The sequence below is a fragment of the Strigops habroptila genome, chromosome 1 (genome assembly GCF_004027225.2).
Source record: "Strigops habroptila isolate Jane chromosome 1, bStrHab1.2.pri, whole genome shotgun sequence".
Lineage (NCBI taxonomy): Eukaryota > Metazoa > Chordata > Aves > Psittaciformes > Psittacidae > Strigops > Strigops habroptila.
Genome location: NC_044277.2, coordinates 5,689,283 through 5,704,701, shown reverse-complemented (window position 1 = coordinate 5,704,701; position 15,419 = coordinate 5,689,283). Strand labels below are relative to the sequence as shown.

At 39.6% G+C, this 15,419-nt stretch overlaps 1 protein-coding gene across 4 annotated transcripts in view; it reads right to left on the bottom strand.

The window, feature by feature from the left end:
- Nucleotides 1-15,419, bottom strand: part of FAM135B (family with sequence similarity 135 member B) — a 205,928-nt gene that overhangs the window by 114,616 nt on the left and 75,893 nt on the right. For all 4 annotated transcript variants that reach the window (XM_030502179.1, XM_030502196.1, XM_030502206.1 and 1 more), the window contains exon 3: nucleotides 4,959-5,038. In XM_030502179.1, coding sequence (XP_030358039.1) covers nucleotides 4,959-5,038 — 80 coding nt within the window. The remainder of the gene's footprint in view (nucleotides 1-4,958; nucleotides 5,039-15,419) is intronic.

The following is a 15,419-nucleotide window of genomic DNA, read 5'->3' as shown; positions in this document are numbered from 1 at the left end:
ACAACTCATCTCCAAAATAACTTCTCTTACAGTAAGGTCTGCTCTGGATATAATTTGTATTTGTCAAGTATGTTTTATTTTATGTATAAAATGCATATTTATTTTCAGATTACTTTAATAAGCTTTTAAAACAAACCCATGGGTTTGTCAAAGCATGAATCCCACCCCTTCCCCCCTTTTCTTGTACTTCAAAAGCAGTAAGCTTGTCTTCACTTAATGGAGGCAGAAATTACCTTTCAAAAAGTTATTGAAACTAATGACTGCAATTTCATACTGTTCTACAAGTCATGGGGCTGTTTCTTCTTGCTCTAATGAGCAACTAACTGCAAATGCTTGTTTTGACTAAGATAAGAAGCCAGTTACAAGAAAAGCTTTTTCTTGAATAATCTTAGTAGAATTCCTTCACCGGGAACTTCTTTGAGATATCAAAACACTCGCAGAGACTGGAATCATTAATTGTTTATTAAAAACAGGCAAAAACAGTTAAGGCACATATCAGAAACATAAATAACCCCTTAAATTAGGTCTTAGGTGCAAGGAAGCCACAGATCAACATTTAATTTATAGGAAAAGGCAGACACAGGCTACTGCATTGTTCTTTGTTTTGTCCTACTTTCCCACATAGCATTTTAAATCATGCTATTTTTTTCTTGTCACCTAATGTCAGATAATTCCATTTTATGAAAAAGCATCAAACTATGGGTACATGAAGCACTTCTACATCACCAGTCAAAAGAGTTAATGTGCAATGGCAGTCACAGATTTTCTTGACTTGTCTGGAACACATATTGCATCTTATCTCCCTGACTTAAATGAGATAGATTAAGAAAGATCTGCATTCCTCAGCTGTCATTTGCTTTCTGTACTTTTAGCCAATAACCCAATTTAATTTACTAAAATTAGATGGAACACTGCTAAAATCTAATAAAGAGTAAACTGTCAGGTAATATTTTTTCTTAAATACTTTGTATTGCCTGTAATTAGATTTTCAGGCCAAGTTTTCAGAAATACTTGTCTACTTGAAAAGTTTTGAAAATTGACAACGTGGTACATCTAGATGGCAGAAACAAAGGAAATCTGGACACAAATCAAAGTCCTAAGTAATTTCTTTAGTTAATTTTCATCACCAAAACAGTTTCCTTGGCCTGTAAGGTAAACAGCTAGGCAAGCAGATGGGCAAGCAGCCTCCCATGGTTGCAGTACATGAGAATGAGGCATAGTGGGTCTAAAACCCGAACATATAAAAAAAAAAAAAAAAAAAATCTGACTGCAACACTCACTCTCTCAGCAGCAATGCTTCCAGGTGGTGTGTAGACTAGTGCAAAACACTGCAGAGGAAATGAAAATTCATAGTTTTCCAGAGATTTGATTAACTGGCATCTTCACCAATGTAATTCACTCTCATATTCTTCATAGGTATGCTGCTAAGATTTATCCCATACGTACTATCTTCCTTAAGTAATTCTCATCTATACTGCTCTCCTGGTGTCCACCATTCTCCATTCTTTCAGGTGGTGTAGAAAATCAAGATAAAACAGCAAATCCTAACTGTTTCTGACCAGTGTTATTCCTCCCAGTGTTTTAATCAACGATCTTTAATCAATGGGTAAACTTTTAAATAAAAATATCTTAAAGATATGTTTTTAAGGAAAGCTCCTGCACTCTTTCATCTTGTATCTATAACCTGGAAATCGATGAATCATAACTTCTATGAATCCTAAATATAGTCCCAAAATATAGGACAGCTGAAACCTAAAAACTTACTGAAGACTCTTATTGAAGACAACTCAGTCAAGGAGATAATTATACAAATGTGAAACTGTGAGGTGGCATATTCACTTTCCCTGTTCCTTTAGCTGTTTGTGCTTAAGTCATGCAGATTCAGCCCACTGTATGCTGCAGGTGGACACCATCACGTGGTGACATAGGCAAAAACCCCATAAATTCACTCAGGAGGGCCTTGATGGTGTTTAGCTTTAAGATATGTCTGCCTTAGCTCAGCCCTGCAAACCTGATGCTGAGCCCAATTGAGTATGTGCTGTTATCAACTGCACAAGAACAAGTGGAGAGCATGATTTGCTCTTTATAAGCCAAAAGCAGGCTGCATCAGTCATTATATCTATTCAAATACAGGAACCTAAATTTCGTGGGGTTTAAAACCTGTATGAGAGCAACTAAAGACTGTGAACGACAAGCCTCGTTCCTTCTCTCCTTTTCATTGCTGAAAAAGTCTTTAAGGAAAGCCACTTTGCTAAAAATGTGTAGTAGTAGTAGGAATGAGATGTATATATTTTTATGAGTATATATATGTGCATATGTTTGACATACATATGTTCATACAACCTGGCTCAATACAAGATAATGTGCAGCCTTGATGACCTACGGGACCAAACTACAGGAGCTACTGGGCTTCAGCACATCTCTCCTTTACTTCAACTGTAACGCATAGGCCATTCTCTTCCCACAATGTAGACAGGATACAGTCAACATGCGGACCCTGTAGTAGGTCGTGAAGGCTTCCTGTGCATCCTGTCAGTCCTGCTCCATAAACGGAGTCGTTACTGTGTAGATTTGCCAGGCAACCACCAATGGAATGCATGATACAGGCTTCAGTTTCCCCTCTGCTAAATTCTTGAAAACTACTTTATTTTTGGCCTATGTTGTTGAAAGCATCTAGTGGGAAGCAAATATCACTACTGCTGACAGTTCCCATGGGTTTATTGTAAATCCTGAAATACTTCATAAAAATAAAAGGCCACATGCACTGGAAGATAAATACTACCTCTTGTTTATTTTATATATTTCCATATTTTTTATATTTTATTACTGTCTACAATTATGTAATTTTATAAAGTAAAATCCATGACTGTTTTCAAAATATCTTCTCAGTTCTTATAGACCCAATGAACCTGATAAGGAAAAGATTAAAAATATTTCCTTTAAACCTAACTCATGAATCCCACCAATTTGTATTCATTCTTGTTGCTGAGGTAGGAGTTTATTCGCTATTTTATAACACCACCCTCGTTTTGTTGCAATACTACTTTAATAGGGGTGTCTTACTGAAACATGCACAGCAATTCAATTAGTTCCATCCCAGCTATCTCCATACTGAGAGAGATCAGTGGCATGAGAACAAAAAGAACATTATGGCCTGTTTGCCTTCAAGTTCAGTCCCATTAAACAACTCTTGCAGACCTATGAAATTAATTAGGAAGTACTTGTGAAGATAGCCAAGGAAAAACTGTTTAAAGCCTTAACAGCTTAAGTACCCTCGTCTTGATGTTAGCCCTAGAAAGCTATTAGACTCGAGTCTGGATTGCATTAGCACTATGAAAGTCAGCTGCTAATCCTGTAACCACACAGCCTGCCTTGCCTCTCTCCTGCCCGTGCTTTTACATGAATTGTTTCTAACAAGGTTGAAAGAAGAAGGGACACTGAAGTAAATACTAATCCAAATGAAAAATAAATAAAGTAGCTGAGTTTCTCTTCCTTAAATAATACAGCCATGCCTGGTTCAATGCAGAATATGAGTAGTTTGGGCTTTTTTTATTGTATGCTGTCGAGGTTTTTTTGCCCTTAGAAAGTAAAATTCTAGCTATCTTAATACTGAGCGTATTTCACTAGTTCAAGACTACTTATGCCAGAAACTACTGTAATTTGAGGATGTTTCCAGAGAGCAAAGGAACTCCAGGGGATTTTGGGTATGCCAAAGGCGAATTACACTGGAAGGTGATGAAAAATAATTTTCTTTCTTCCTTGGGGATTTTTCACACTAAGAGGTTTTCCAAACCTGCACTACATTATGTATTTATTTATTTCCCAAAGACATTTCTTTACTCAGACTCTGAGTTTGGGAAATTTTTTCAGATGATTTCTTCAAATTTTTGTACAACTCTTTGCATTTTATACAGATATAATTTGTTTAATAATTTTGTATTTGAATGTATCTTTGTATTTTAATGTATTTTCATTGAACCAGACTTCCAAATTGAAAAATACACTTTTACTTAAAGAAAAGAGAACCTTTAATCCACAAAAGAATATTAAACTGGAAAAATTTCAAATGTAAGAATTAAAAACCCCAAAGCTCAGGAACTCATTAATCCTGCACTCACATTTTTATTTCCTCTATGCAGAGTATTGAGTCAAAAGGACTCTTGAAGTTATTCTCTAAAGGCTGTTGTTAACACACTGTATCGGGTTTGCGTGGCAAGGTTTTAGTAGAAGTGGGGCTGCAGGGATGGCTACTGTGAGAAGCTGCCAGAAGCTTTCCCCATATCCAGTGGATCCAATGCCAGATGGGTCCAAGAAGGACCCACTGATGGTCAAGGCCAAGCCCATCAGTGATGGTGGTAGCGCCTCTGGTGTAACAGGTATAAGAAAGGGTGGAAACTGTTGTGTAACAACAGCTGGGAGAAAAGGAGTGAGGATATTTGAGAGGAACAGCCCTACAGACACCAAGGTCAGTGCAGAAGGAGGGCAGGAGGTGCTCCAGACACCAGAGCAGAGATTCCCCTGCAGACCGTGGTGAAGACTCTCCCATTATATTTATTTTCTCTCCCCTGTCCAGCTGAGAAGAGGGAGTGATAAGGCAGCTTTGGTGGGCACCTGGCATCCAGCAATGGTCAACCCATGACACAGTGAAACAATTTTCATCCAGAAATCACTTAGAATAGTAAACCAACTCTTTCCATTGTCAGCAAGGAAAGCCACATACAAGAGGGAGGGAATGCCTGCAGATAAGACAGTGAGAATTTCCTCTGCTTTTCTGACACAAGAACCAAAACTCCAAGCCCAACTCAGCCCAAACACATACCAGAACAGAGAGCTGAACAGTTACCAATTATTAGGGAAATCGAGCTTTGGATCCAAATCCAGGCTCACCTATTCCTTACACACACTCTCCTCCTCCATGCTGTTCCACCTCTAGTCACATCCCTCTGGGACCTGCTTACCTGTCTGTCCTGCAATCGTAGCAAACAGCCTGTGGGGAAGCCTGGGTGGGATCTTCAGTCCAGCTCTTATCTGGTAATACCTGAGGAGAAAGAATTAAAAATTACATGCTGTCACATAGGTGACCACTTGATCCAACCCCAAATTCTGTGGGACCACATCCTGGGCAATTGCACTCAAACAGAAGTGTTCAAGAGAACAGGCAGGCTCAGAAATATCAAGTCTTTTGCTTTTCAGTTTTAACTAAAGTGGGTTTATGCTGATTTTAATCAGGTCCCTCCTATTTTACAACAGGCAGAGTGGACACAAGGGCCTGATGTGAGACGAAAGACTGTGAAAAGCTCTTGGCTTCATGTAGGGAAAAGACACATAGAGAAATATCTACAATAAAAGGCATTGTGATCAGATGAGTGAAAAAAACAAAGAGGAAACTTCTGTGGCAAAACAAGGTATGTGCTATCTCACATCTAGGAAAATTCAATTTATATGTAGTGATTATCATTCTGCTGTTCTCTCTTGAGGCTACGATATCATGAAAATGTTAGCATTAATCATATCTACACCAGCTGAATTCTTGTTATTTGCTATTCCATTGGTGATCACTCTGTTATGTGAAGGAAGACAGAAAACGAAAACATCAGCAGTTTCACTGGTCTAAGTTACATATGGTGCAGGTTACTTTAGGACATTTGTAATTATAAGCTCTGTCTAAACAGAGAAATAAAACTCATTCCAGTCTTCCCTCCTCACTGCTTTCATGAACGAGGAATAAGAGGCAGTGCACAGTATCCTGAGCTACAGTGTGCTTAATCCACTACACTGCAGCTCAGGGTATCTCTCCCTGTTTGCAGATCTCCCAATGACCTGCTGTAACACCATGTTGGTGGTGTTTCTCCTTTCTCTGCATTTCCCCCCCTACTCTTTTTTTGGTCTATTTGTTTATAAATTCCTCATGTTTCACAAGTGTTTACAGATATTTTTGGCCTGATTTGTGTTTAAGCCTCTAAATACAATAATAAAAGTTAAATTATAACTGCAAATGTCTGTCTAACACCTAAAGATGTTGTGACACTTTAGCAGAATTATTTCCTTAGAGGACCACAACTATATGTGGAAATGAACAGTTAAAACACCTAGTTTTCTGTGAACTGCTGCATAAACAACAGCTCATACAGGTTACAATTACCAATAAAACTTTGCTAGGGGTGTAATAGCGGATAAACCAGATCTCTCCCCACTAGGTTAAAAGCTGAAGAAAGGGGTTTGATGAGGAGAAAGAAAAAACACTTTGGAGCCAATTGCACCAAGGTCCTTCACAGCTGAAAGCTCACATTACACTACCTACTCCAACTGGTAGATCCTTGCCAACTTGGATATAATTCCAGCAAAAGCTCTGACATTTTTAGGTATCTTTTTTAGGTGAGAACTTGGGCATGAAAACTCTCCACTTACTTACGTATTAGTTTTCACAGGAGAAAATAAAAGAAGCACAGTATCTAGTTAAAAATAACAGCAATTAAATCTGAACTGCCTGATCTTTCTCTGCCTTATGCCATCCTTGCACTATTCTAAGAGGTTTTAATTAATGCTATTGCTCCTGATTTATTCCAGAGTAAGTGCAAGAATTATGGCTTAAGACCCTTTGCATTTCCATTACAGTTATACGAAATACAATTTTTTTAACTGTCAAAAGTACCTATTTGGACTATGCATACAGTATAAACTTTTCCAAATAACAGCAATGTGGAATTGAAGGAGGATTGCCACAGTAGTGTAATGGGACACTCCTTAGTATGCAGATATTAATGTTTTACTATGTGTCCGTTCCACTAGACTTGCTCCTAAGAATAGCATCCTATAACTGGTTACCTCTTTCAGATTTACTGCATAAGATTGTGGTGGGTTTTCCTGGGCCAAATTCCCACCCATATGGTCTCTCACTCCCCCTTATCAACAGGACAGTGGGAGAAAATAGGATGAAAAATAGAATCAGATAAAGACAGGGAGATCACTCACCATTGCTGTCACAGGCAAAACAGACTCAACTTGGGGAAAATTAATGTAATTTATTCACAACTGGGTAGAAAGAAACAAAATCAAACACTAAAACAACACCTCCTCACACACCACCCCCTTCTTTCCAGGCTTAGCTTAACTCTTTCCGACTCGTCTCTTCCCAAGCAGCAGAGGGGGATGGGAATGGGAATTAAGTTATTCCATAACAGTCCCTCTGTCAGTCCATGCTCTTCCCTGTTTCAATGTGGAACCTTCTACAGGCTGCAGTTCCTCCAGGAAATAGCCAAGTGGCTACCTATGTGCCACACTGTGATAATGTCTGCCTTCCCTCATCATGTGTCTCATGTTCAGAAGCATCTCAAGCAGCCCTAAATACTTCTATTAGGAAACTGATTTCCAGTGGCTTGGCTGGTGCTCCAGATTAAGTCACTTAAAGCTGAGGAGACTACACATAGGTGCCTAAGGTATCAATTTCAATGACCATACAGTCAAATCTCTCAGTAGACTTATCAGGTCCTAAGAGAGGATGCTGGGCAGAAATTGTCTTCACTCATTGTCCAGACTAGAACTGCTGACTACAATACAGCCTTGGATATCACAAACACATGAAGATACCTCAATACTAGTGACTTCCTAACAGGGTTATTTCCACCCTTTATTATTTCCTTTGCAAAATGGACTCACTGTAATAACATTAATTTTGCAAAGGAAAGTCTTCATCTTATTTTAACCTTTCCCTGTTCCTCCCCTTAATTTGAATGTCAGAGATATCCTATAGGTCATAAATAGACATCTGCCTGTGTACCCACTAAGTTTAACTGCTCAAAACAAAAAATGCATAGAAAAGCCATAGGAACCTGAGGAACACTCAGATTAAGGTTAGACTCTAAGGTTAAAGTTCCAGATGCAAAGAGAATCTGGAAACTATTAAGGTCTGCAGTACTAAGGAATACAGCCAAAAAACGCTACTCATATTTTATAGGCAACCAAACATGTTTTCATTCTTAATAAAAAGCATGACACTAATCAGTTACTAATAAATTATTTATTTCATATTATTTGGCACCTGATGCCAAAAGGTTTGGCCTTGAAAACACAATGGATTAAAGCAATTTGGAATTAGATATATTCTTCCTAAAGAAGGACTTTAGAGAACAGTCCTATGCCCAGAAGACATGAGGCTTCTGAATATTCAAGATTTGTGCAATTGTGCAAATGTGCACATTGCAATTCCTTGTGCATCAAGGTAGTGACACTCTTGGTCAATTAGACGAATGGCAGAAAATAACAGTGATGTAGAGGATCTCAAATCAAAGTCCCCAATGCCAGTCACTTTCATTGAAATTAATACACAGGGAATGAAAGTATTAGAGGCTCAAATCCAAACATTACATTAAAAATTAAACAGAAATGGAAATGCTCACAATTTATCAGTTTATTCCTTTTTAAATCAAATATTTTCCTTGAAAATCTTTGAGAACAAGTCATCTTTCAATGCAACTTTCAGGCAAAACATTAACAACAGCTCTAACGGAGCTAAAGATATCCTCATTGAGTTTCACCAGACCTCTTGTTGTCTGGTTAAAATAAATAACCTCCATATAGGAAACTGAATAAAACCCATTACCTGGGGGTTTTTTTCCTATTTTTAAGCCACATATCAATATTAAATCATAAGATGGACAAATATTGTCCATTTCTCCTCAGAGCTTCCCCTGAGTCTCTGCAGACAGGGAAGAATTTCTTAACAGTGACTTTATGCCTAAGCAAAAACATAAAAATGAAGGTTCTTGCTCCTGCACTGTGAAGCTGGATGTTACTTCACAATCAGGCTTTGCCTGATCAAAATACAGGCCACCGCAAGACACAGAATCCCATTGTTTTCTTCAGCAGCAAATGATGAATAGATAAAGAATATCTAAATATCTTTTGTTCCCCACCCCACTGCCCTGTGCACCTTGTGGTTATGCCAGTACAAGTAATAGTGAAACCAAGATGTAAAAGAGAACGAGGTTAATATGAGCAGACACAACAAATGAAACCCTCTTTTTGACAGTACCTCTAAAAATAATCCACGATGTCATATGACTGAGTGCTGTACTCAGTCCCTGCTAACAGAACAGTGGATGGAAAATAGTTTTGACATGCTAAGACCACTCATTCTGTTACAGTTAGGCACTACCTGAACTAGGAATGGTATATAACATGCTGAGAAACAACAGGTACAGTGTTTCTGGTTTTCCTCAGGATGAAGCAAATTATCTCCAGCTGGCTTTAAATACACTCACCAGGAAGTAGCCTCATATGTTGATTATGCTCATCAGCCTATTCCAATCTACCCAAGTAAAAGAAGGATCAGTTTAGTGGCTGGAGCTCTCTTAGATTCTCCATGACCTGTTCTCACCTGAGTGGAATATTTGATGTGTGGACACTACATCAGCAGAGCCTGGAGGTTATCTCGGTGGAGGTAATTGCACAGATGTGGCTTCTCCCTCTTTGTATAAGTAGCTGCTGTTTGTATTTCAGGCTTGGGAAGAAATCTTACAGACAGGCGCTTTATATCTGTCCAGCTGAGTAAACCTCTCAAAAGTGATATGAAGTATGAAGAGAAAAACTACACAGAATAGGAACAGGATGTGGAAGTCAAAATCTATACCTAAAACTAGAAAATCAGGCTGAGGTAAACATTGCAAAAGCTGCCAAGATAGTTAAAGGAGGTTCTTCACCACATGTACAGGAAAGGACTACCTGATAGCTATATGGGACTGACACTATTGATAAATGAGATATTGCCTCCAAAAGAAACAAGCTATTCTGTCCTCCTGCTTACTTTCTTTTTTATGAAGAGCACAAATAAGAAGGCTAAAGGGAAGGATTACAAAGCTTTGAAAAAGATCACAACCAAGGTGCCAAAATCAAAGAAGTCAGCATGCTTTGTGAAGATAAAGCTGGAGAACCTTGGCAGAAGTGACATGTGAACTGGACACTCTGTGATACAGGTTTACCACAAATCCAATAAATCCGTGAAGGTGCAGAAGTGCTGGTGATAAACAGAAGCTAAACAGTCATTTTGCAAAGGGGTCAAAATAGACATCGCTACGGGTCCGTGGTTGTGGCCCCAGAAATACTTAAGGTTTTATGTTAGATTTTGAAGGAAAGGATAATTAGGAAATAAATGAGAAATTCCAGTAAAATTCTTGTTTTACTACGATTAGGCTGAGTCTGACTCATTAGGCAGTACCTCTCCTTGAATAAAGAGTTTCTTCTTTTTTCTTTTTGTGTTGTTTCTTCTTTTTTCTTGTTTGTGTTTCTTCTTTTTTCTTTTTAAAGATGAGTGAAGAAAAGCTTATTTAGACCGCAGTAAAGTAGGGAGACCACGGAAAATCACCAGCTAATGTATAACAGGAGCTGTGAAGCGAAGATCAGGAAACAGCAAGCTGATTTTAAGAAAAGAACTAAAGGAACTTGGCACACTTAACTCACCAAAACACAGCAATCATATCCCTTCTCCATCTATAAATACATTGGGAGGAAAAACATCAGGAAGGAAGAAGAGTGAGGTACAAGAAAATACAACACTGGCCCAAGAACAACCACATATAAACTGTCCATGAATAAACGCAATTTAGACATAAGAAGTTGTAGCTGGCAAAGACCATGAAACAACTTCCAAACAGCAGCAGGAATGAAAAGCTGATTTTCTTTCAAGGGAAGCTCAGTACCTTGCCAAATGTTTTATACCACATGGATCCTTCTTATTCGCAGGACTAATGTTATTTATCCGGGCAGTCCATACCAAGTCCCTTCTCTTTTGCAAGACAGACCGCACTGGTCACCCATGTAGCAATGAATTTGCTATCACCACCTGCACTGGCTATTTGTGAATTGCTTATCTTTAAGTAGATAATTTGAATATTCATTTTGTTTTTCTGTGCCTGGACGCATATTAATTCCTGATGGCCTGTACTGACTCATCTAGCATGCTGACATTGAAGCCTCCCTCAGGATCCTCACTAATGGATGTGTTGGATGACACTGCCTACCCTTGCCTCTCCCTTCAAGAAGCAGAGCTACTGACAGCTTTCAGTCTCTTGACACTGCGGAGGTCAGACTTCTACTCAGGAACACCAAGATCACTCTCAGATGTTAAGTGCTCACTTAACGATCAGGGTGCAAAAGGATTCAGGATTTCTGCAGTCTTTGGTAATTATTACATTGTACTCAAATTCACAGAAGAGATATTTAATTTTAGGAGAATAACATGTTTTATCATTGGGCAGTACCTAATCCCAAAGATTTATATCAAAACCAACAGAGAGACACATCAAGGGAGCAGGCTGATTCCAGCCCTGGTGCTGACACTTTGGACTCCATCCTTCCTTTGCCTCCTCCTCTCAGATCAATGCCAGAGCATCTCAGCTCTCATGCAGTCCTACAAGTTGGTGTCTTCCCCTGCCATTGACTGATAACAGCATTGTAAATCCCAGGTTAATAAGGGATGACTAGTTTGTGAGAAGCAATTTGTTGGATAATATTGATGCATCATGCTACCAAACCAGATCACACCTGCAACGAGACCTGACAGATCAGACTTCTCCTCCCTGATCATTACTGCAGCTCAGTAGCACTGTCATAGCAGCCATAGGAGTTCAAAACTGCATAGCTTCCACCTGTTTTGAATTATGCCTGAACAGCTCCAAGGCTTAAATTTTCATCCCAAGCTATGCTATGTTTTAATTAACAACCCTTAAGATAATGCATACTGCAAACAAACTAGCTGTATGATGAGCCTCATCAGTGTGCCTGGAGTTTCTGTAGCTCCTCAGACCAGTGTTGGAGTTGCCCTCCAGCAGCCCCTGTCAGCAAAACCTGTGTGTTGAATTGCTGCTGATGGGGAGCCGAGGCAGCACACTGGTTTGGAAGTCAATGAGGAAAAGCCTTTCAGGTGAGGGAAAAACCCAGATTTCCTCATGAAAACAGCATGAGAAGAGACCTCAAATCTCTATGCAAGACATAACTTCATTGGCCATACAGAAGTTTGAACTCAGGGTTTTCAAATCAATAAAACCCATATTATCTCTCTGGAAACATGAACAGACCTTTCTGTTCTTCATTGATGATCCCGAGTGTGTTACCATCCGAGAGCTGCCTGCTATATATTCCAAAAGGTTATGCAGGACAGAGGGAGCATCTGTGACCATCCAGGCTGATTCTCAGAAAACACAGTAATCAATAATGAGCAAAACACATTATTATTTCCTATACAGACACTGTGAGCTGAAACTTAAATCCTAGAATCTAGTTACCTTCATGCTTAGAAAGTGACAGGTGAAAATCAGTTCCTTTCTCAAAGGTACAGGGAGAAATCCTGGATTAAGGAGGTAACCAGAGCACAGTTTAGTTCTCCTTTCCTTCAGCTAAAAAAAAATCAAAGGTGTGGCCATAAAAAAATCTGTAACATTGCATCAGACAACAGAGGATCCTTGTTTATGCTGATAGAATCATAGAATAGAATCACAGAATGGTTTGTGTTGGAAGAGACCTTAAAGGTCATCCAGTTCCAACCCCCTGCCACAGGCAGGGACAGCTTCTACTAGATCAGATTGCTCCAAGCCCTGTCCAACCTGTCCTTGAACACTGCAGGGGATGGAGCATTTACCACTTCTCTGGGCAACCTGTGCCAGTGCCTCACCACCCTCATAGGATTTTTTTCTGAATATCTAATCTAAATCTCCCTCTTTCAGCTTGAAGCCATTACCCCTTGTCCTATCCCTACATGCCTTTGTAAAAAGCCCCTCTCTAGATTTCTTGTGGGCCCCCATAAGGTATTGAAAGGCCACAATAAGTTCTCCCTGGAGCCTTCTCTTCTCCAGGCTGATCATTCCCAACTCTCCCAGCCTGTCTTAGGAGAGGTGCTCCAACCCTCTGATCATCTTCTTAGCCTTTCTCTGGACTCGCTCCAATGAAGGTAGGTCTAAAATTCGTAGCGTAAGAAGAGGGCAATCCATACCCTCCTTGCAGTACAGTAAGTGAGGTAGCCCTTGTCTCAAACTAAAAGGCCTAGTGGATGTGCTGAAAGCAAACTTCTCACCTACAGGGAGGCTGTATCATGCAGACCCAAGGAAGCATGACAAAGGGAGTTGTGCATTCAATGAGAGCAAATTGTTCAATTCTAAGTGTATTGCAGCCCTCTTTATTTTTTGACTTTTTACTCTGACAGAAAATCCTGTTTTGACAACAAATGCTGTCCAGTTCTGCAAACTTGAGAGGTACTTGGTGTGATTCATTCTTACCCAAGCAAACAGTATGCATGGGTTCTCAGCATCTTCTGAAGATGTTCAGCATGTCCCAGGACCAAACACAGGTAGGTGTATCGTAAGTCCAGGATTTAAGGCTGGAAGCAATCAAGAGCTGTGTGCTCTGGGTATAACATGAAAAAGACATGAACAACTTCGGGCATATGAGCACTAGCTTTAACAGTGATGGCAGATCAGTACCAGGGCAATGGTGGGCATATTTCCGAGCAGTACTGACTCAGGACCTGCAATTGGCACTTGATGTTTTTGAGGCTTTCATCTGGATCCAGGTAAGCCACAGCCATGATCATTTTTATACTTCTAGGTTCCTATAGATTTCATCAGATCATCTCTCCTCTGCAGAAACTTGCTGCCCTACAGGCCATAAGCGCTCCAGCCCTTACATCCCTGCAGCTCTCTGACAATTACATGAACCATCACTCTTTACATCTCCTTTTATGCTTACCTTAGGGACTCTTGCCCTTTTATGCTCATCAAGATAGAAATGCTACCTTTTATTTGGTCCATATCCACCCTCTTAAAGCAATTTGCCCTTTACTTCCCTTTCAGACAGTATAATAAAGTAGAGGTGAAGAGGAGCAGGTACTAGAATGGTGAACAGCAGAGTAAAATGAAAAATGAAATGGAAAAGAGATGGGGAAAAGAAAGGGCAGAAAAATTAGGACCCCAATAAGGATATGAGCACTTATATCCTACTCTTAAAGGCAATAAAAAGCCCTGAAAACATAGCTTCATTTAGTCTCACAGTCAAGCAGTCACCTCTTCCAATCTGCTCTTTCATTATATAAACAGCTAGAGAAAGAGAGGTTTTGTGCTCTTCTAACTGAAGCACCTGGAAAACCTTACACTGTGATAATCTCAGAGAGATAAGTAACCCTTAACTGTTCTGGGTGCAAACAAGAGGCACTCTATAGCAATCATGTAATAGATATAAAATGAGCTGAATATTCTCAAAGGTCATTCTTTTTCTTTCTTGACGCAAACTTCTGTATCACATCTTTTTTACTATAATGAGACAAATATGATGTCTCATGAGAGTTCTAAAGTGTTTCTGTGCTGCTTGTAGACTGAAATGGATAAGCAGGTTTTGAGACATTGTTATTCACATTAAGTTTTGTATCCCACTCTTGGAAACTGAAGACAACAGAAAATAATAGCCAGGAAATAGCTTCTCAGATCCCACTGCTTTAAAAATTTACAATTTTTTTCATATCTCAGAACTTCCCAGAAGATTGAAAGCCAAGGTGACTTTGAAACACAGATGCATACTGATTTGGGACATAATGGGTATGTCTAACCCAGGAGACCAAGGAGAGATTTTCACTTGATTCACAGCCTGGTAATGTCTAATCTCAAATAAATGCAAAACCTGAGTATCTTCTAGGCATTGACCTTGAGTTAGTTTCCAAAGGAAGTAAGTTTGGGGACATGAGCAAAGTGGACATGCAGTGTGATCTGACACTCAATAAATCGTGATCCCAGAATAAGTTAGACAATTAGTCTATCCAGCAGATCCCTAAGTTCTGCTGTCACTGAATTGGTTGGTTCAAATATCTGAAGTCTCATACAAGTTGAACATTTCTTATGGAATAAAGTCATGCAGGTGGGTCCATTGCATGGTCTCAGTATAAAACTTGATTTATCCCATGACTATGCCTGTATCTCTTGCAATTTCAGGATGCTGTCCTGGTCCATGATCCCAGCCAACCATTGCTGGGATCTGCCATCACTGGATTCAGTTTCAGTCATTGATGGCTGACTGGTAGAACAAGGAAAGGAGAGGAGCGACATTACCACACTCTGACTGGAAAATGCCTCCCACCGAGGCTTGACATTTACAGGAACCCAAATGGAATTCACACTCATTGCTGCCTCTTCTCCCCATAGCAATTTGGTGTTACAGTCCCTGCTTCACATCACTGACCCAACACCTCAGGTCTCTACTCTGCTCAGGTGTATCAGCTGGTGAGAGGTGGAAGCATCTGGCAGCAGCAGACAGTGCACTTCTCAAAGGCAATGCGGAGCTGCATAAACCTGAGTCCAGCAATTGCACATCAGTACCAGAGCAAAAAGAAATTTAAAACAGCCACTCATCATAAATTCAGAGAATTCAACATTTCTATCTGTGTC